The sequence below is a fragment of the Phoca vitulina genome, unplaced genomic scaffold (assembly GCF_004348235.1).
Source record: "Phoca vitulina isolate PV1807 unplaced genomic scaffold, GSC_HSeal_1.0 scaffold40, whole genome shotgun sequence".
NCBI lineage: Eukaryota > Metazoa > Chordata > Mammalia > Carnivora > Phocidae > Phoca > Phoca vitulina.
This window is the reverse complement of record NW_022589743.1, coordinates 14,358,442-14,378,951: the sequence shown is the minus strand read 5'-3', so window position 1 is coordinate 14,378,951 and position 20,510 is coordinate 14,358,442. Positions and strand designations below refer to the sequence as shown.

General features: G+C 39.8%; 1 protein-coding gene across 2 annotated transcripts in view; it reads right to left on the bottom strand.

Annotated features, from left to right (window-relative positions):
• Positions 1 to 19,683, bottom strand: part of USP32 (ubiquitin specific peptidase 32) — a 213,328-nt gene extending 193,645 nt beyond the window's left edge. For both annotated transcript variants that reach the window (XM_032429128.1, XM_032429129.1), the window contains exon 1: positions 19,483 to 19,683. In XM_032429128.1, coding sequence (XP_032285019.1) covers positions 19,483 to 19,540 — 58 coding nt within the window. In that variant the 5' untranslated portion in view covers positions 19,541 to 19,683. The remainder of the gene's footprint in view (positions 1 to 19,482) is intronic.
• Positions 19,684 to 20,510: the final 827 nt, after the last annotated feature.

The window sequence follows — 20,510 nt, the reverse complement described above, 5'->3', positions numbered from 1 at the left end:
GACAGAGAGAGCACAAGTAGACAGAGGGAGAGGGAGAAGCAGGCTTCCCGCTGAGCAGAGAGCCCGACACCGGGCTCAATCCCAGGACCCGGAGACCATGACATTAGCCGAAGGCAGACACTTAACCGACTGAGCCACCCAGGCGCCCTGAGATGTAAATTCTAAGCACAGAATGACAGAACGACGAAAACTTCAACAGCAAAGTAAAAAAAGTAAATATGAATTTGACATGTCATTTTTAATTTTTCTGACAAATCTTTAATCTCTAAACTAATATGGTGAGAGGATAATTCGTATCTTTTAGTGTGTGTAACTGGAAAACAATAAATCAGAATATGCATTGCATTGTTTACTATCACTCAGTTTTTTGCCAATTAGACTTTTTTTTATTTTATGAAAAGTAACAACTTCTAAAAAATAAAGAAAATTTAATTTCTTCCTTGGAGTACTCTAACTGCACTAAATTACAATATATCAATAATGGCATTAATGTTTAACACAACATTAAAGTATTAATAATCAACTAAAGCCACTCAGTTAAACAATGTTCAAATATGGAAAAAAAATTTCAGACTAACATAGCGTATCAGAGCCTCCAGTCTACAATAAAAGTTTTTCCAATATATGAAGTTACAAAAAGCCACTGCCAAAAGATAAAAACTTCTGGAAGAATTATTAGATAAATGACTGACAACCTCTATTAAAAATGCACAGAACATTGCTGTAATAAAATTCTGATATGCAAAGGACTACATCTAAGGGATTACATAGCTAAAAAGAAACCTCTCACAGCCAGTATTTATCACCCCCTTAAACTCACCTATTTATCTATATATGTCCATTAAGATATGTTAACTTTTAAGAAACTGCCCCCAGACAGTAAGTTGAAAAAACATAGGCAGACCTTTCTTTAAAAGAGTGCCTACTAAAACAAAAGATTTTAAAACATATAAATGTCATTGCATCACTAAGTAGCAATCATATAGTCTCTACTCCAGTAGCATATATAACACGTAAGCCCTAGGCCTCCACAGTACTTGGGTTAACAAACATTCAATTTTTAGAATTCAAGAAGACACAGGCACTTCTCATTCTTACGGAAGAGACCACCTGCTACTATTTGTGTATGTGTTTGCAGTAATAGAGGCCAATTTTGATATTCCTCAAAGAATAGCCTGACTTTGCACCCTGGCTAAGATTTGATAATAAAGCTGGCTCTCCTCTGCTTTCATTACAGACAGCACTGCTTTTAAGAGCTGTTTGCTTTTTATTTATCTATGAGCTGTGTGGATTATTTGGAAAATTATTTCTAAAGCATTCTCTTTATTTGGGGAGGAGGGGGTCTTTTGGGTATAGGAAGTAGGGTTCTTTCTACCATGGTTTTCTGCAACTATGAGGTCAATCTTTCAGAGTTTTGTGGGTTTTATCTCTGCACAGTCTAAAACATTAAGTTCAAAACTACCTGATATCATGAAAATTAAAAGCTTTTGAGCATCAAAAGACAGTATCAAGAACATGAAAAACACCCCACAGAAAGGGAGAAAATAACTGCAAATCACCTAACTGATAAGGTATCCAGAATACAAGCATAACCTCATTTTATTGCACCTCACTTTTCTGCACTTTGCAGATACTGTGTTTTTTATAAATTGAAGGTTTTCGGCAACTCTACTGGTACAATTTTTTCAACAGCATTTGCTCATTTCTGTCTCTATGTCACACTTGGTAATTCTCAGAATATTTCAAACTCTTTCATTATTGTTATATTTGTTACGGTGCTCAATGATCAGTGATCCTTGATGTTACTATTGTAATTATTTTGGGGCACCACGAACCATGCCCATATAAGACAGCAAACTTAATTGATAAATGTTGTGTATGTTCTGACTGCTCCACCAGCTGGCCACTCCCTGGTCTTTCTCCCTCTCCTCGGGTCTCCCTATTCCCTGAGAAACAACAATATTGAAATCAGGCCAATTAATAACCCTACAATAGCCTCAAGCGTTCAGGTGAAAGGAAGAGCCCCACATCTCTCACTTTAAGTCAAAAACTAGAAATGATTAAGCTTAGTGATTAATCTTCAAAGGCATGTCAAAAGCTAAGACAGGCCAAAAGCCAGGCCTCTTGCACCAGTTAGCCAAATGGTGAATGCAAATGAAAAGTTCTTGAAGGAAGTTAAAAGCACTATTCTAGTGAACACACAAATGACAAGAAGGTGAAACAGTCTTATTGCTGATACAGAGAAAGTTTTAATGGTCTGGATAGATCAAACCAGCCACAACATTCCCTTAAACCAAAATCTAATCCAGAGTAAGACTCTAATTCTCTTCAATTCTATGAAGACTGAGAGAGGTAAGGAAGCTCTAGAAGAAAAGACTGAAGCTAGCAGAGGTTGGTTCGTGAGGTTTAAGGAAAGAAGCTGTCTCCATAACATAAAAATGCAAGGTAAAGCAGCAAGTTATCCAGAAGATGTAGCATAATTAATGAAGGTGGCTACACTAAACAAGATTTTCAATGTAGATGAAACATTATATTGGAAAAAGAGGTCATCTAGGACTTTCATAGCTAAAGAGAAGTCAATGCCTCACTTCAAAGCTTCAAAAGACAGGCTGCCTCTCTTGTTAGGGGCTAATGCAGGTGGGGACTTTAAGTTGAAGTCAATGCTATTTTACCATTCTGAAAGTCCCAGGGTCCTTAAGAATTAATGCTAAATCAAACCTACTGCCTGCGCTGTACAAATGGAACAAAGCCTGGATTACAACACATCTGTTTACAACATGATTGTTTTTTCTAAAGATTTTATTTATTTGACAGAGAGAGCACAAGCAGAGGGAGCAGCCGGCAGAGGCAGAGGGAGAAGCAGACTCCCCGCTGAGCAGGGAGCCCCATGCAGGACGTGATCCCAGGACACTGGGATCATGACCTGAGCCAAAGGCAGCCGCTTAACTGACTGAGCCACCCAGGCGTCCCTACAACATGATTTACTGAATATTTTAAGCCCACTGTTGAGATCTATTGCTCAGATAAAAAGATTCCTTTCAAAATATGGATGCTCATTGATAATGCACTTGGTCACCTAAGAGAACTGATGAAGATGGAGGAGATTAATGTTGTTTCCATGCCTGCTAATACAACATTTATTCTGCAGCCCACATATCAAGAAGTAATTTCAACTTTCAAATCTTTTTCTTTAAGAAATACATTTCATGGGGTGCCTAATCTTGGGGTCCTGAGTTTAAGCCCCACATTGGAGGCAGAGTTTACTTTAAAAATAAAAAATAGGGGCACCTAGGTGGCTCAGTTGGTTAAGCATCCGACTCTTGACTTTGACTCAGGTCATGATCTCAAGCTCATGAGATCAAGCCCCATGTCAGGCTCTGCATGCTGGGCATGGAGCCTGCTTAAGATTCTCTCTCTCCCTCTGCCCCTCCCCACTCATGCTCTCATTCTCTCTAAAAAAAGAAATAAATTAAAGAAAAAATAAAAGAAAAAAAAGAAATACATTTTGGAAGACTATAGCTGCCATAGAAAGTGATTTCTCTGACGGATCTGGGCAAAGTAAATTGAAAACCTTCTGGAAAGGATTCATCATTCTAGATGCCATTAAGAACATTTGTGATTCATGGGAACGGGTCAAAATATCAACATTAACAGGAGTTTGGAAAAAGTTGATTCCAACCTTCATGGATGACTTTGAGGGGTTCAAGAGTTCAGTGGAGAAACCGCAGATGTGGTGGAAATAGCAGGAGAACTAGAATCAGAAGTGGAGCCTGAAGATGTAACTGAATTGCTGCAATCTCATGATAAAAGTTTAATAGGTGAGGAGTTAATCTTTATTAATGAGCAAAGAAAGTGGTTTCTTGAGATGGAATCTATTCCTTGTAAAGATGCTATGAAGATTGTTGAGGGGTACGTGGCTGGCTTGGTCAGAAGAGCATGCAACTCTTGATTTCAGGGTCATGAGTTTGAGTCCCACACTGGCTGTAGAGATTATTAAGAAAAATAATAATAAATTATAAAAAAAAGATTGCTGAAATGACAACAAAGGATTTAGAATATAAACTTAGTTGATAAAGCAGCAGCAGGGTTTGAGAAGACTGACTTCCAATTTTGATAGCTCTACTGCAAGTAAAATGCTATCAAACAGCATCACATGCTACAGAGAAATTGTTTGTGAAAGGAAGACTCAATCAATACAGCAAACTTCACTGTAGTCTTATTTTAAGAAATTGCCACACCCACCCCAACCTTTAGCAACCACCATCCTGAACAGTCTGCAGCAATCAACACCAAGGCAAGACCCTCCACCAGCAAAAAGATTCAGACTCACTGAAAGCTCAGATGATGGTTAGCAACTTTTTAAAAATAAAGTGTTTTGGATGGCACCTGGATGACTCAGTCAGTTAAGCATCTGACTCTTGGTTTCAGCTCAGGTCATGATTTCATGGGTCATGGGATCGAGCCCCATGCCAGGCTCCACACTCAGCAGGGAGTCTGCTTGAAGACTGTCTCCCTCTGCCCCTCCCCCACTCGCTCACACACTCATACACACACACTCTCTCTCTAAAATAAAGAAATAAATCTTTAAAAAATAAAGTATTTTTTAAATTAAGGTACATATATTGCTTTTTTAGACATAATGCTATTTTACACTTAATAGACTACAGTATAGTGAAAACGTAACTTTTATATACTCGAGCACAGGAAAACATGCTCAACATCACTAGCCATTAAGGAAACACAAATCAAAACTACAATGAGATACTATTTCACAACCACTAAGATGGCTTAAGAAAGATAACAACAAGTGTAGTCAAGGATGTGGAAAAATCATAACCCTCATACATGACTGATAGTAGCGTAAAATAGTGCAGCCACTTTGCAAAACAGCTTGGTAGTTCCTCAAACTGTTAAACATCAAGTTACCATATGACCCAGCAAGTCTACTCCTAGGTATACATTCAAAAGAACTGAAAGCAGGGACTCAGATCTTTGTACATCAATATCCATAGCAGCATTATTCACAATAGCAAAAAGGTGAAAACAATCCAAATGTCCATTAACAGATGAATGGATAAACAAAATGTGGTATACACACATTATTCAGCCATAAGAAGGAATGAAATTCTACTACATGCTACAATGGGTGAACCTTGAAAATACTTTGCTAAATGGAAAAAGACATGAAAGGATAAATATTGCATGATTCTACTTATAGGAGGTACGTAAAATAGGCACACTCAGAGACGAAAAGTAGAATGGAGATTACCAGGGACTGGGGGGAAGGGAAAATGGGGAGTTATTCAGGGACTACGCAATTTCTATTTGGGATGATGAACAAGTTCTGGAAATGAATATTGGTGATGACTGCACAACATTATGAATGTATTTAATGACACTGCATTATACAATTTAAAATGGTTCAGGGGCACCTGGCTGGATCAGTCAGTACAGCATGAAACTCATGATCTCGGGGTTGTGAGTTCGAGCCCCACGCTGGGTATAGAGATTACTTAAAAGTAAAATCTTAAGGAAACTAAAATAAATTAAAATGGTTCAAAGAATAAATTTCATCTTATGTATAATTTAACCATAATAATAAATTGCTAAAGCCAGAAAATAAAACTATATATGTACCTAAGCTTGTGAAGATCAGACAAAAATTCACATGAAATATTTCATAAGTCCCTTACAATAATCCTAACACATACGGTTGAAAATACAATACTGATCATAAGGCGATATTCCTATTACAATCAGAAATCGTAATTTAGTGCAATTTTTGCTTTCTCTCTCATATATATGAGAAAAAGCATATTTACTTATATTTGTTAATATTAGAATCACAAGAGATACTGATAAATAGTCATCATCTTGGGTGCATTCTCAAATCTTCAAACTGACACAAATACATAAGATAAGCAAAAGTCTCCCAAATTCCTTCGCAACCTATAACTGTCTAATAAATTCTCCTAGCATGTATAGAACTGCCATGCCATGCAGTTCTCTTGGACCCATTATTTTAACTTTCAGTCACACTCCTATAAACTTGCAAATTGGGAGTTTGAGATATGAGCCACATGTTAAACACTCAGAAGAAAACATGAAAATGAAAGTTAAAAGATGTATCTTAAAACTAAATAAGATAACTTGATTTTAAAAAGCAACACATTGGGCGCCTGGGTGGCTCAGTTGGTTAAGCGACTGCCTTCGGCTCAGGTCATGATCCTGGAGTCCCGGGATCGAGTCCCACATCGGGCTCCCTGCTCAGCAGGGAGTCTGCTTCTCCGTCTGATCCTCCCCCCTCTCATGCTCTATCTCATTCTCTCTCTCAAATAAATAAATAAAATCTTTAAAAATAAATAAATAAATAAATAAATAAATAAAAAGCAACACATCACAATTATATAAAGGCACCAATGACTGTAACCATTTGGTTTCTCTCCACCATCAAGCATAAACTGAACACCTATTTGTACTTAAAACAATGCAAAGTGGTTTAAAAAAAAAAAAAAAGATTCCTCCTCAAGAAACTTAAAATTGAGTGGGGAGATTAAATTAATACCCATAAAACAATACCAATACCATATGTATATAAAAATATTCAAATACCGAGGATACAAATTAAGAGTCATAGGAATTCAAAGAAAATAAGTGCTCTATAGTCCAGGAATGTTCCAGAGAAGATCTAGGCAAAATCTAGAAGTCCAGAAAGATGAGTAAAATCAAATGAAAATGAACCCTTCATAATCTAGCTTCATTTTGCCCACTCAACCCTTTGTACAATATAAAATTATTAGAATAGATGAAGGTAGAGAAAAAGTCACTCCACATAAGTGAAATCACAGAAATACGAAATGAAGAGAGTAAACCAATTGGCCCACATTTAAGAGATTAAAAAATTTTAAGTAGAGCGGCACCTGGGTGGCTCAGTCAGTTAAGCGTCCAACTCTTGATTTTGGCTAAGGTCACAATCTCAGGGTTCTAAGATTGAGCCCCCATCTGGCTCCATGCTGGGCATGGGCCTGCTTCAGATTCTCTCTCTCTCCCTCTCCCTCTGCCCCTTCCCCACCCCCCCCAAGCCCCCTCATGCGCCCATGTGCACTCCCTCTCTGGAAAAAAAAAAAAAAATTTATAAGTACATATTAAATTACATAAATTATTTGAAAAAAGTTTCAAAAATTGCATGGAATTTTGCCACGATTTTACTATGTTTTCCTATTCGCACCAACAAGTATTTGCTATTTATGAAAAATTTGAGTGTCTCAAAACCAGTCAAATCAAGGCTCACCTGCAAAATGTCAGCACTAAATTTAATCAAAGCTGCTCATTATAACAAATTACAAATCTAAAGTCATTGCATATAAGATTGTGTTTCCTTTTTCCTTCATATTTTCTACTGAGCGCTTCATGGATTCAGGTAATTTTAGTTTAGGGCCAGCAGGTATTCTTTTTAACCCAAATTTTAAATATTTATATTCCTGGAACATTTGGAATATTTGTATAAATGTCATGAAACAACTATAATTTATCCTGTAAAGATACAATTTACCAGATTATTACTATAAGTTGTCCCATCCATTCAATCAACATTTTAATAAGCCCTGCCAATTACCTTCTAAGCCCCAGAGTTACTCTCGAGGATTTCAGAACTCACATAAAGTAGACAGGCAATTAAACTAGCAGCTATAATGCAGTGGGATAACCACTCCGATAAAAGTGTTAGGGCAGAAAGGGGGAGGAAAAGTAGGAGCGATATCAGGGAAGACTAATGAGAGGACCTGATGCCTGGGCTTAGTTTTGATGGATGAGTATCCAGTGAGGCAGACAGTTCAGGGATCGGGATGCCTGTCAATTCATCAATAAGCATGTACTTCATTGCCAGTCACTACACTAGCTTCTGGAAATAAAAATAATACACTTGCCCTAATTTCAAGACACTAGTAATCTTTTCAGGAATTTACTTCATAAAGAAAAGGCTTAAAATTTGGTCTTAAAAATGAGTTCACATCTCATTTAAAAAAAAATGAGTTCACCATGCACACACACACAAAGTAAATATTCTACGATTTTATTTATACAAGACTCAAAAATAGGTGAAACTAATCTATAGGGATAGAAGTCCCAACAGTGGTTACCTCTGAGGGGCAGTATCAACCTGGAGAGGGCAAGAGAGAGCCTACTGGAGTGCTGGAAATGTTCTCTATCTTGGTTTTGCATAGTGGTTGCTTGGTACATAGCTAAAATTTCATCAAGCTATATAGCATCATTTGTGCACTTTAGTGAGTGTAAGTAATAAAGGAAGGCATTCCAAGATGTGGGAAGCAGCATTTCAAAGGCACAGAGTGTTCAGGCAGGGGCCAAATCACAGAAACTACCTGCACTTCCTAACACTAAAGACTGACTTTAAACCACAGGGTGTTGGGTACCTTCCACTGATGAATAAAATAACAGACGTATACTTCAGAACGGTTATTCTGGTGGAAATATAAAGAATGGACTGAAAAGGTAGGAGACTAATAATAGTCCAGAGGACAGATGAAGGCCTTTTCTAAGACAATGACTTTAAAGATGGAGAAAAAACAAAAGATAATAAGGTAGCACCAAAGGGACACTGTGATCGATCAAATGTGAACAGAGAAAAGAAAGAGCCTCAACTGATAACCAGGTTTCTGGCTTGGGCCCATGGTAAATCACACACATGCAATATATAAGCAGATCTGTGGAAAAATAAGTTGCATTTAGTTTGGGACTCTACTGAAATAATATAAAAAAAAATATGCTCCGCTCAAAATGAAACATTTTTCTATAAGATGTTATTTACTGCCAAGTGTTCATTCAGCTGATATCCTATTTCTTTCATTATTTAAATATATTTGCTTGGCAGGTACCTGGGTGGCTCAGTCGGTTAAATATATTTGCTTGGCAATCTTCTGTCAACTTCAATTTATATCTATATGGTAGCAGTGATGTGACAATAAAAAATGCTTCCACCATTGATTACTCCTTACTATACCTCTAAGCCTATAAAGAATGAGCAATTTCTTGTCCTTCCATAATTAGCTGTAAAGAGGTATTCTTACCTCAGCATCACTGACAAAGAATAACTTCTGATCTATAAAACTAAACACAGTGAAAGATTTCATTTATGGATGCTTGCATAAACTAAAAAATCTCTAAACCAAATTTATTAATCAAACAATTGTTCTAATCCCACCACAGCTTCCTCCCACAGCAGCTCACCAATAGATCCCAAAACCAACTTTAAAGCAGAGCCCAAAATGACACAATAACATTTTAATACAACTAACAATTTTTTAAAGGCAAAAGATGCATTTAAATATATGTACACACATATAAAAATATGAGTTTTAAGCCTCAGAGCATACACCCATGAGCACACAAACATTTATCCTGAACCAAGTTTTCTCTAAAAGTTTAATCTGGTTGTATTGAGTAGCTAACAAAAGGCAAAAAACATGGGAGTTGCTAGAAATATAGCAGTGAACAAAACAGACATGCCCCCACCCTCATGGAGTTTTATAGCCTAGTGGTACATGACCAGGAAAACTGCATTCTACGGCAATGTCTTCCTCCTACCCCAGTTTCTAACTGACCATGCAATGAAACTGCCCTAAAGCTTAAATTAAGACCCACATGACCAGAGATCATGTATAAGAATTACTAAAAAGGAACTTCTGAATAATTACTTGGTAAAAAACAGAGAGAGCCTCTTGGAAACTGACGAGTAGAAGAACAGAGATACAAGAATTAATTTAAAGTAAGAAAGCACCAGCTTAATAAAGGTCTTAAAGCTTTACCTCCCATGCACCCTTCTTCAGGAAGCTACCAGAGGATGAATTCCAACAAAATAACACAGTAAGTCATAAAGAGGAAACAAGGGATACAGAAAACGGGGGATCCAACACAGAACAGTGAAGGAAATCTCCAGGATAATGGTGAAAGAAGATCCCAGGATGGCAGCTATGCTTCGAGCACAAGGGCAATAGGTACAGATCGGAGCAGGCCAAAAGGCTCCAAGAAAATTTTTCAATATAATGAACTGAGTGAACACCTGATATACATTAACATATAGATAGACTTGGGGCGCCTGAGTGCCTCAGTCGGTTAAGCATCTGCCTTCAGGGCGCCTGGGTGGCTCAGTTGGTTAAGCGACTGCCTTCGGCTCAGGTCATGATCCTGGAGTCCCTGGATCGAGTCCCGCATCGGGCTCCCTGCTCGGTAGGGAGTCTGCTTCTCCCTCTGACCCTCCCCCCTCTCATGTGCTCTCTCTCATTCTCTCTCTCTCAAATAAATAAATAAAATCTTTAAAAAAAAAAAAAGCATCTGCCTTCAGCTCAGGTTATGATCCCAGGGTCCTGCGATCGAGCCCCACGTCAGGAGCCTGCTTCTCCCTCTCCTCCCTGCTCATGCTCTCTCTCGCTATCTCTCTCTCTCTCTCACACACACACACACACACACACACACACACACACGGATAGATTTAACAACTGGGTGGGATCTTTGGGGGTTGAATTACAGTAAATAGAAACCTAAGCAAATAAAATAGAAGGCAATTATTACAGGAAATATTTAGGAGAAAATCAAGTATACAGGAAAGGAAAGGTAATCCTACTATATTAAACTGCTTAGCTGTGAAAAGCATTTTATAAAGACCTAATTATGTAAATACTGAACAATGATCTAACCAAAATTTTAAAATACATATACCAGGGCGCCTGGGTGGCTCAGTTGGTTAAATGTCTGCCTTCAGCTCAGGTCATGATCCCAGAGTCCTGGGATCGAGTCCCGCATCAGGCTCCCTGCTCAGCGGAGAGCCTGCTTCTCCCTCTCCCTCTGCCTGCTGCTCTGCTTGTGTTCGTGCTCTCTGACCAATAAATAAATAAAATCTTAAAAAAACAACAACAAAAAACCATATACCAAGATGAGGAAATGGGACTATAGAAGGAGCACATGTGTGTATTTGGAGGATGGGTAGCAGTGAAATAAAGAGCTAAATCCTAATTTTTAATAGTGGGATGCCAATAAATTTTCCTTAAATGGAAAAAAAAAAGTATCACTACAAATGTATTATTTGGAGATATAATGTAAAGACCAAATTAATAAATTTAAAATATTAAAAGTACTGGACAGTTAGCAGAGGAAAACTGGAAAGGGAGAGAGGAAAACAGTACTTGTTTTCATAACAAACCCTGTAGAACCATTCGATTCTAAATTATGCACATATATCACTGTGATAAAAATTAAAACTAAAAGAATAAGAAAAGAAGGTGGGAGGGAGGATCATTAGCCATGGAATACAAGACAAAAAGAACCTTGGACCAAAAAAAAAAAAAAAAAAAAGGTAATATTTATGTATTTTATTTATTTATTCTTTAGTGAGCTCTATGCCCAATGTGGGGCTCGAGCTCACGACCCCGAGTTCAACAGTCACATGTTCTACCAACTGAACCAGCCAGGTGCCTCTAAAATTTATTTTTACATCACCTGGACCTATATTTAGAACCAATGAAAGCATTCTATGTTGATGTTAATTTTATTCTCAGCTTCCGAAGTAACACTGTACAACATGTTAACCAAAAAAGTTTGCAACTCTAACCTTACACTTGGCAGTAGGATGCTACTTGTCATCACAGATGAAAAGTACATGAAAATCACTGTAAAAATAAATCATTTCATGGGCAAAATTATTAAATATTATATTTTACCAAAAGACATTCTCAAGTGTTCGTGAACATAATACTTAATGCCATACTAGTCTCTTAATGTCTACTCAGGAATTTAATTAGGTATCTAAATTTAAATATCTGAACAAACAAAATCACATACTATACTTAAGGCTCTTATATTTTTAACTATCATTCAAAACGTTTAGTACATTTTTCTAAGTTGATTAAAGGAAAAGAAATCTTGAGATCAATACATCACTTAATTTACTCAATCCCTATCAGTACTCGATCCTTTACCCTCCAACCTTACAAACATTATGCAAGTTCTCTAAATCTTCTATCATTTATACATTTATACATTCACCCAGCCATCCAATATTGACTTAGCACTTAAAATATACCCGGCACTGCACTTATCCTGGCACTGGAGATTCATCATCATGTCTGACAATAAACATGTTAATTATATATTATGATAAAGGCTATGAATGAACCATACAGAATAGTGCAATACTGACAGACCACTTCATATAAGATAGTAAAAGAAAGCCTCACGAGGCCATCAGAGCTCATACTTTAGGTATGAAAAATGAACCAGACCTGTGAAAATTTGTAGGCAGCCTTTCCAGGCTGAGAGGAAAGGAGTAACAGGATCTGATTTGAATTTTAGGATTACACTGGCTGGGGCTGTGTGAAACCAGAAAACCACTGCATAGTATCTTAGCAAGGGATGATGGCAGCTGGGACTAGAGTAGTAGCAGTGAAGATGAATAGAAGTTAACAGACTGAACTGGATACCAAACTAACAGGACTAGATGACAGATTCAAACTGGGGATAAGAAGATAGGTCAGGGGTGCCTGGGTGGCTCAGTCGTTAAAGTGTCTGCCTTCGGCTCGGGTCATGATCCCAGGGTCCTGGGATCGAGCCGCGCATCGGGCTCCTTGCTCTGCAGGAAGCCTGCTTCTCCCTCTCCCGCTCCCCCTGCTTGTGTTCCCTCTCTCGCTGTGTCTCTGTCAGATAGATAAACAAAATCTTTTTTAAAAAAAAGAAGATAGGTCAGATGGCGAAAGAAAAGAAAGAACTGAGGAAGTCTAGAGACTCTTGGTTTTAGCAACTATGTTACAATAGTGGTACCATTTATTAGGTGGAAAAAAGACTAGGGGAGGACTACTTGGATAGAAGGGTCCTTTTCATAATAGAATCTCTTTAGAGTCTTTCACCAGTCATTAGAAAAAGGCAAGAAACCACAGCAAACCTTAAAAGGCTTTTCCCTCAAGGGCTACAATGCTGAAACAATCTAACTTCTTTTTAAAACTTTTTTTTTTTTTAAGATTTATTTGTCAGAGAGAGAGAGAGAGAGCACAAGCAGAGGGAGTGGGAGAGGGAGAAGCAGGCTCCCCGCGGAGCAGGGAGCCCGATGCGGGACTCAATCCCAGGACCCTGGGATCATGACCTGAGCCGAAGGCAGACGCTTAACGACTGAGCCACCCAGGCGTCCCAACAATCTAACTTCTTTATGGAAATGAAAGAGAAGCTGGAGAATTTCTCTGTAAAACTTCATTTTATTTTATTTTTAAGATTTTATTTATTTATTTGACAGAGAGAGGGAGAGAGAGTAGAAACAGGGGGAGCGGCAGGCAGAGGAAGAGGGAGAAGCAGGCTCCCTGCTGAGCAGAGAGCCCGATGCAGGGCTCGATCCCAGGACCCCAGGATTAGGACCTGAGCTGAAGGCAGACGCGTAATTGACTGAGTCACCCAGGCGCCCCTGTAAAACTTCACTTTAGCCCAGTTTTCTTTTAATGCAGTCCAGTATCAAGGATTCCAAGAACCATGTTATAGCAAGGTCTTGATATATCAATTTTTCTGAACCTTGTTTACAAGATAGTGATAAACTTGAGATTTCCCTGAAATAAAAAGAGCCTTATCTTAATGAACACTAAATCTCTAATGAAGGGTGTTAAAGGAAGGCCATCATCTTTGAAGAGATAGGTCTTCTAATTGATCTCTAACTTTTAACAGTAAATCTATAACTACTAGTTTGATCAGGCTTTTGTCAGTAATTAAATATCCACCTTTGACTTCCAAGAGATCTTTATTTTTAGATAAGAGGAACAAGAGAATTTATTAGCATACAGAAAGAGGTGGAGCGGCTCAATTTATTTATCTTTTTAAAAGCAGATTTTGTTTATTTATTTATTTAAGTAATCTACACCCAACGTGGGCTTCGAACTTACAACCCCAAGATCAAGAGTCAATGCTCCTAGGACTGAGCCAGCTAGGTACCCTTAGATTGGCTCAATTTAAACACATTTATCATGAAGCCCAAAGGGTAAAAGGAGAAGCATCAACAAGCCCTGAACAGAGAAGCCATGCTTTTTGGATATGGTATGAAAAGAACTCTGAGTTCCATTTCAAGTCTTCTCAATACCATTATCAGACCATCAACCAATTTTTTAATTGGAGTATAGGTGACATACAATATTATGTTTTTAGGTGATTTGACAATTACATACGTTACAAAATGCTCACCATGATTAGTATAATTAGCATCTGCCACCATACAAAGTTATTACAATATTATTGACTATATTCTCTGTGCTGTACTTTCCATCCCTGTGACTTGATTATTTTATCACTGGAGTTTGTACCTCTTAATCTCCTTCACCTATTTCACCCATTCCCCCACCCTCCTCCTCTCTGGCAACCTGTATCTATCTATGCGCCTGTTGCTCTTTGTTGCTGTTGGTTTATTCGTTTTGTTTAAGGTTCCATGTAAGTGAAATCATATGGTATTTGCCTTTGTCTGACTTGTTTCATTTAGCATAATATCCTCTAGTCTCCATGTTGTCCCAAATCAAACCACCAACTTTTAATTCATAAATAAAATCCCTCCACCTCTGCAGCTGTTTAACATCAAAGCTTCTAATCCCAGCTCTCAGCATTAGTCTCTAGTTCTTCAAATCCAAAAACGGATTTCCTACGGTCACAGCAAGAATAATCACTTCTCTAACTTTTCCTGTGACCTACCATATAATCGAGTGCCAAAAATCTCTTTCTCCAGAGAAATCACCTCACGACTGGTTGGTCACCACATTCCCAACTCTAGGTACTTACACATCTTTCTGGAAGGCAATCCTGAATGCTGTCACTGTGAAGTCTCTCTAACCAAGCACAAAGACAAACAATGAACAAGAAAAAACAAACAACAGCTGTCCAGTTTGGTAAATGGGGAGGCCATTAACCATCAAGTGATGTCACCTCATTCTGCTCATCCTCCCCAAATTCAGGGTTCATTGGTATATTTATCTCCTCTTTGTCACGGACACTCCAAGTGGAGTGTCAAACTGAAGATTATGAAGAACAGCACCTGTGTAATTACTTAGGTGACTACATATAAGCAGACTAACTTAAAACTGCCCCATTTTTCTCCTTCACATATAATAACAGCTGGTTAGGTATACTTGCAAATGGCTTAACCAAAACCTGTAATTCCACCCTAATGCAAGAGAGCTCACCGGTAAATTTAATAAATTCAGACAAAGGCAAATAAGTGCTTTAATAAGAGAAAATAGTGCATCCCAGAAGGTAACAAGTGTGATATTAAATTTTCATTTATACAATGATATATTATGCTAAACCAGCTAACATCACATCATAGTATAATATCAGTGAAATTTTAATATTAATACTATGAAACTTGGTGAATAAAATCTTGGTTGGGGAGTCAATGTTTTAGAGCATATGAGGGCTGGTGGATAATAAGCAAAATGCAACGTACTGGAATCTTCAACTATTACACACTTAATTATTCCAGTAGCAAACACAACAACCTTTAAGAGATAAGGAAATTAAATTCTTTAACACACAATTATTGAGCACATACTATGAAATGAGTAGTGTTAGGTATTTTCAGGCCAATACACCAACACACACTCTACATCCCTATAGCACTTCCTTCTATAGCACTGTAGCATTTAACATACTATATGTTAATCATTTATAAATAATATACATGTATACTACTTTTTGAAAATACTGTCCATTATCAAACATACACAAAATAGAACTTTAAAAAGAAGTTTTACTATTTTATTCCCACCTCCCACGCATGTCCTGCATACACCTTGAGGGTATACACACTTCCATGGACTGACCAGCCTATATGCTCCTAGAGAGGGTCTTAGTCATCTTTGTTGAACAGTGCCTAAGTCACAGGCAGCATTCAGTAAAAATTTGCTGAATGAATGAGCAAAGGAGCACTCAAAAACGTGAAACCACAGCATAATTTCTGACATGCTATATTTCATCACCCAACTACTCAGTCTAATATAAGTGCCAAATTCTTCTTAAAGGGATTAGAAGAAATTCACCCACTTTATTTTATTAACACAGTTTAAACGCTAAGGACAATTTTAATTCAGCCAAGTCTTGGGGGGCAAGGGGGAAGCCTTATAATTCTGTTTCCAGAATGATGAAAAGGAGAGAGGAGCAGGAAGAAAGAATAAAGAACTGGAGATTTTTAAGGTTTCTTGGAGTTCTGAAATACTCTAAGCTGCAATTCATCTTTCATTCAATGTTTTTTCTAATGCTATGTTCCAAGCATTTAGAATCTATTTTTAGGAATACACAAGCCACAAACTTAGATGCAAGAGGAAGTGAAGAGATGAACATAGCTGCTAAATTCTCAGTACCCATGAAATACAGTAGATACACTTCAGAAAATACATGCAATCTAAACAAGTGTCAGCCTTCAAGGAACAGCCTATTTGTGTTCTATTCAAGACTAGATAGATAGAAAGAGGCCCAAAATAAAAGCTACCACTAATACATCTACCTTAAAAAAAATCTTAAGGTATGCTTTCAGAAAACTATTAATGTTTACATAACTGACACACAGTCTAGCTAAAATAGCATGCAAAACCAATCTTCCTAATTTCTAGAGCTTCCGCAATGTAAATGAGAAGTCACTAGACTGGCCTTCACTTAGGTCCAGTGAGCGTTATCTGTCATTAACATAACACTCCATTTCCAAGGCCCCATTTTAGAAGATAAACTGCCTGCAATTCCTTGTTTGCAGCAATATACAGTTGGCTATTTTTTTTAATACTACCTAAGTATGGTTAGGCATTATTTACCGCTCAATAATTTTAACTAAAGCCAAGTGGGTATTTCAGTAGTTTATCAAGCTTGCTTTTCACTTGTATAGTGATTCATATAACCTACAGTGTATTTGTCCAATCCTCTCCCTACCCACACTCCCAATCACCTTACAAGGAAGACTATACGGACAGAGGTTTCAGTACCTATTTAGATTCTTCACATGCCCCTCAAAAGTTCCCAAACCACTTTTCTGCTCTATCAAAAGCTTTATAAATTCTTTCTATAATCTTAGTAAAAGAAATTCTATAGTAGGAGCGCTTGGGTGGCTCAGTTGGTTAAGCCTCTGCCTTTGGCTCAGGTCATGATCCCAGGATCCAGGGATCAAGCCGAGTCAGACTCCCTGCTCAGCAGGAAGTCTGCTTCTCCCTCTCCCTCTGCCCCTTCCCCCCTCATGCTGTCTCGCGCTCTAATAAATAAATAAATAAATAAAATCTTTAAAAAGAAAGAAAGAAATTCTATAGTAAGGTCTAACATTTGGGGCATTTGGGTGGCTTAGTTGGTTAAGCGTCTATCTTCAGCTTGGGTCGTGATCTGAGGGTCCTGCTCAACGGGGAGTCTGCTTCTCCCTCTACCTCTGCCCCTAGCCCCCCACCCCCGCTCATGTGCATGCTCTCTCTCTCAAATAAATAAATAAAAATCTTTAAAAATAAAGTCCAACATTTACTACAGTAAACAATATGTTCAAAAGAATTACCCACTTTTTAAAAAAAGCTCCTGGTTTACATTTAGAAATACTATTTATCAACGTGCTTCTCTCTTTTGCTTCTATTTTCCTCTGAAGCAAAACTAATAAAACATAAATTTATTCAAAGAATAATTTAAAAAGGTTTTAACAAATATTTTTGCTACCTCTTCAAATATTCATTTTAAAATTCAACAGGCAAACACTTCGTAATAAATTGAACAAAGACCTTCAATCAAATCAGTTTAAAATGCACCAACTATTAATTTCATTTATATTTACAAAGGTACTAAAGTCTTAGTTTGATATGAGAGTGAGCAAGGTAGAGTTTAATAAAAGTTAAATTTTAGAATTCCTTTAATGCCAGCTACATCACCCACAAACTTAAGAAACTGAACACTTCTGAACCATGAAGCTGTAAACCAATTTGACTGATGTCCTCTTTCACGCCATGTAAGCCATTGCCTAATTGAGGCCAGACCTGTCAGGCTCGACAGCATCCCGGAAATGACTAGCCTACTAGAGCTGGAAACACATCAAGAATTTGGAATATTTCTCATATTGAGAAAAAAGTTCAAGCGAGATTGTCCATAAGAACAATCATTACACTGTTCGGTAGAAAAAAGAAAAAGCTTATGTTTGTGATTCTGGCCAGGCCACAATGAATACACCTAAATTCTGTATCTATTTTCCGGTGATGTCCCTCTGAATTTATCTTTTTTTCCTACATACGAACAGAGTTCACTACTAAATCCTCATTTTGAATGCCTTTTAATCCAATTTTTATTTTGTATCCTTAGCTACTGACACCATCACCGGGAGCATAGCTGGTTTCTTGACTTAGAAACCTGTTAACAATAATGCCAAGCATCCAACCTGCTTAAATGTTTCACTTCTTACCAAGAAAATCCATTAAATGTCGACAAGAAATACAAGCATACATACATACACACACACACACACATACTCAAATCCTAGTCATGAAACATTAAGTCACATTCTGGCCATAAACTGTGCAACAGACACTTCCAGTTAGCGTGTGCTGTAGTGATCACGGACAGCGGTATCAGAGTAAGTGGTAGGGGGTTGGGGCTGTTAACAACACACTGTGCATCAGAGCCAATAAGCAGCAGGCTAGGACTGGCAGCAAGGCCGGTCTCTAAAGGGAGCTATAACACAATATCAGAATGCTGGATTTCCGAATGCCATTTTACGGGGAGGAGGGGGTGAGAACTGGGGATCAAGTGCAATGTAAGGCTCTGGCCGGCGTCTAAGGAGGTGAAACCTAAGACAAGGTCTTGTGGCAACACCAGCTGTCCAGTCTCATCTCACCTCAAATACAACTTAATTTCAGGTCGTTTTTATCAAAGTCAGTCGCTCAAAGGGTGAGGGGGTGGCAGAAGTGGATGATGGTAGCCCCTAGAGACTGGCAAAGGCCCTCGGAAAAGGCGGAGACTCCACAATTGGAAGGGGCTTCCAGCAGCAAAAAGAGAAGAGGGCTTTGCAGCCGCCTCCCCTCTCCCTTGCAACCAAGGCTGTTGGGTACGAGCTCAGGATGTTGTCGGGTTTTATGAAGGAGTGATATGAGAAAATGGCAGTAAAGGATGAGGGGGGCTGGAAGGGCTGGTGCCACCCAAGAAAGGGGGGCGAGGACTTCCCTGGACACAGCCAGGATAACAACGCCACCAAAGAGCACGGGCATTTCCCTACCAGCACCAGATACCCCTCTCTCTGGGAAAGCTTCTCCCCCTTCCATACGGTCCCCATTCCCAAACACTTCTCCCACCCGACCCTTCTCCCCAATAATATTCCCCATTCGCTGGCCTCCTTTCCCTTCCGCCTCTGGCGCCCCACGCCCTCAACCTCTCCTCCCCTTCCCCGGTCACCCACCCTCGGGGCAGCCCGTCGCTGGCCTCCCCCGCAGCTCGCCCAGACCCCTCCCCCCTCACCTCTCCTCAGCGCCTCCTCGTAGCTGAGGAATCCGATCCGTGACTCCTTGGCGCCCATGCTCCCCTCATCCCCTCGGCCGGGGGTCGGAGCCTGATCTCGCCCCCACCCCCCCTCCCGCCCACGACTCGGCGTCCCTGGGTGACGGTGTCGGCGTCCCCCAGCCCCCTCCTCCCCCCACACTAACAAGTGCGGCTTCTGCCCCGGCAGCTCCTCCCGGCCGCCGCCACCGCCTCCATGCCGAATCACGTGACCCGCTCCCACCCCGCCCCCTTCCCCTCCCTCCTACTCCGCCCTTCTCCTCTCTCCTCCCTTCCCTTTCCTCTTCACGCCCTCTTCCCTCCCCCCTCCCCCCTCCCGCCGGCCCCGCCGAGGGTCACCTGACCCGAGGCCGGGGATTGTTCCGGGTAATGGCCGCCAGGGACCACACACTCCGCCCCGCCCCACGCTCTCCGCGCTCGGGAGCGTAGGGGAGGGGCCGAATCCCGCGCGTAACGCATCATCCCGCAGCTTCCCGCCAATCCGAAGCCGCAAGGCCCGGGAGTCTCCGCCCACCTGAGGGGGCGACTTCCGGGGCGCTCGGGGCCGTGACTCCCGCCCACGCGTTCTGGCGTCTGGCGGGCGGGGCCGGAGCAACTGGCGGTTGGAGTGTCCTTGGACAGGCCTCATCTTGGGTGGAATCTTAGGGAACCGGGGTCTGAGGGGTGCAGTGAGAGAAAGGGGCGGGCAGGGGAGAAACTCCTAACGTTATGGAATATTTTGGCTGGGAGGGAGCTGTGAAAGGAAAGAGACCCTCAAGGATTTCCTGTGACGAAAGCATTCTTAATCCTGGTGGGGAGATCCCTAAGGAAAATGAACCTTGTGAAAAGTTTAGAATGTCTTCCTTTTCACGTTATCCCGTTTCCCCCCTACACCCCAGTTGACTCTAGATTTCCTTACACGTCCGCAAGCCCACCTCCCGCTCTGAACCTGCCTCTATAGAATCTCTAGAAGCTGCTCTGCAAAAGGCTTAGCTTGCTTCTCTCCAAGA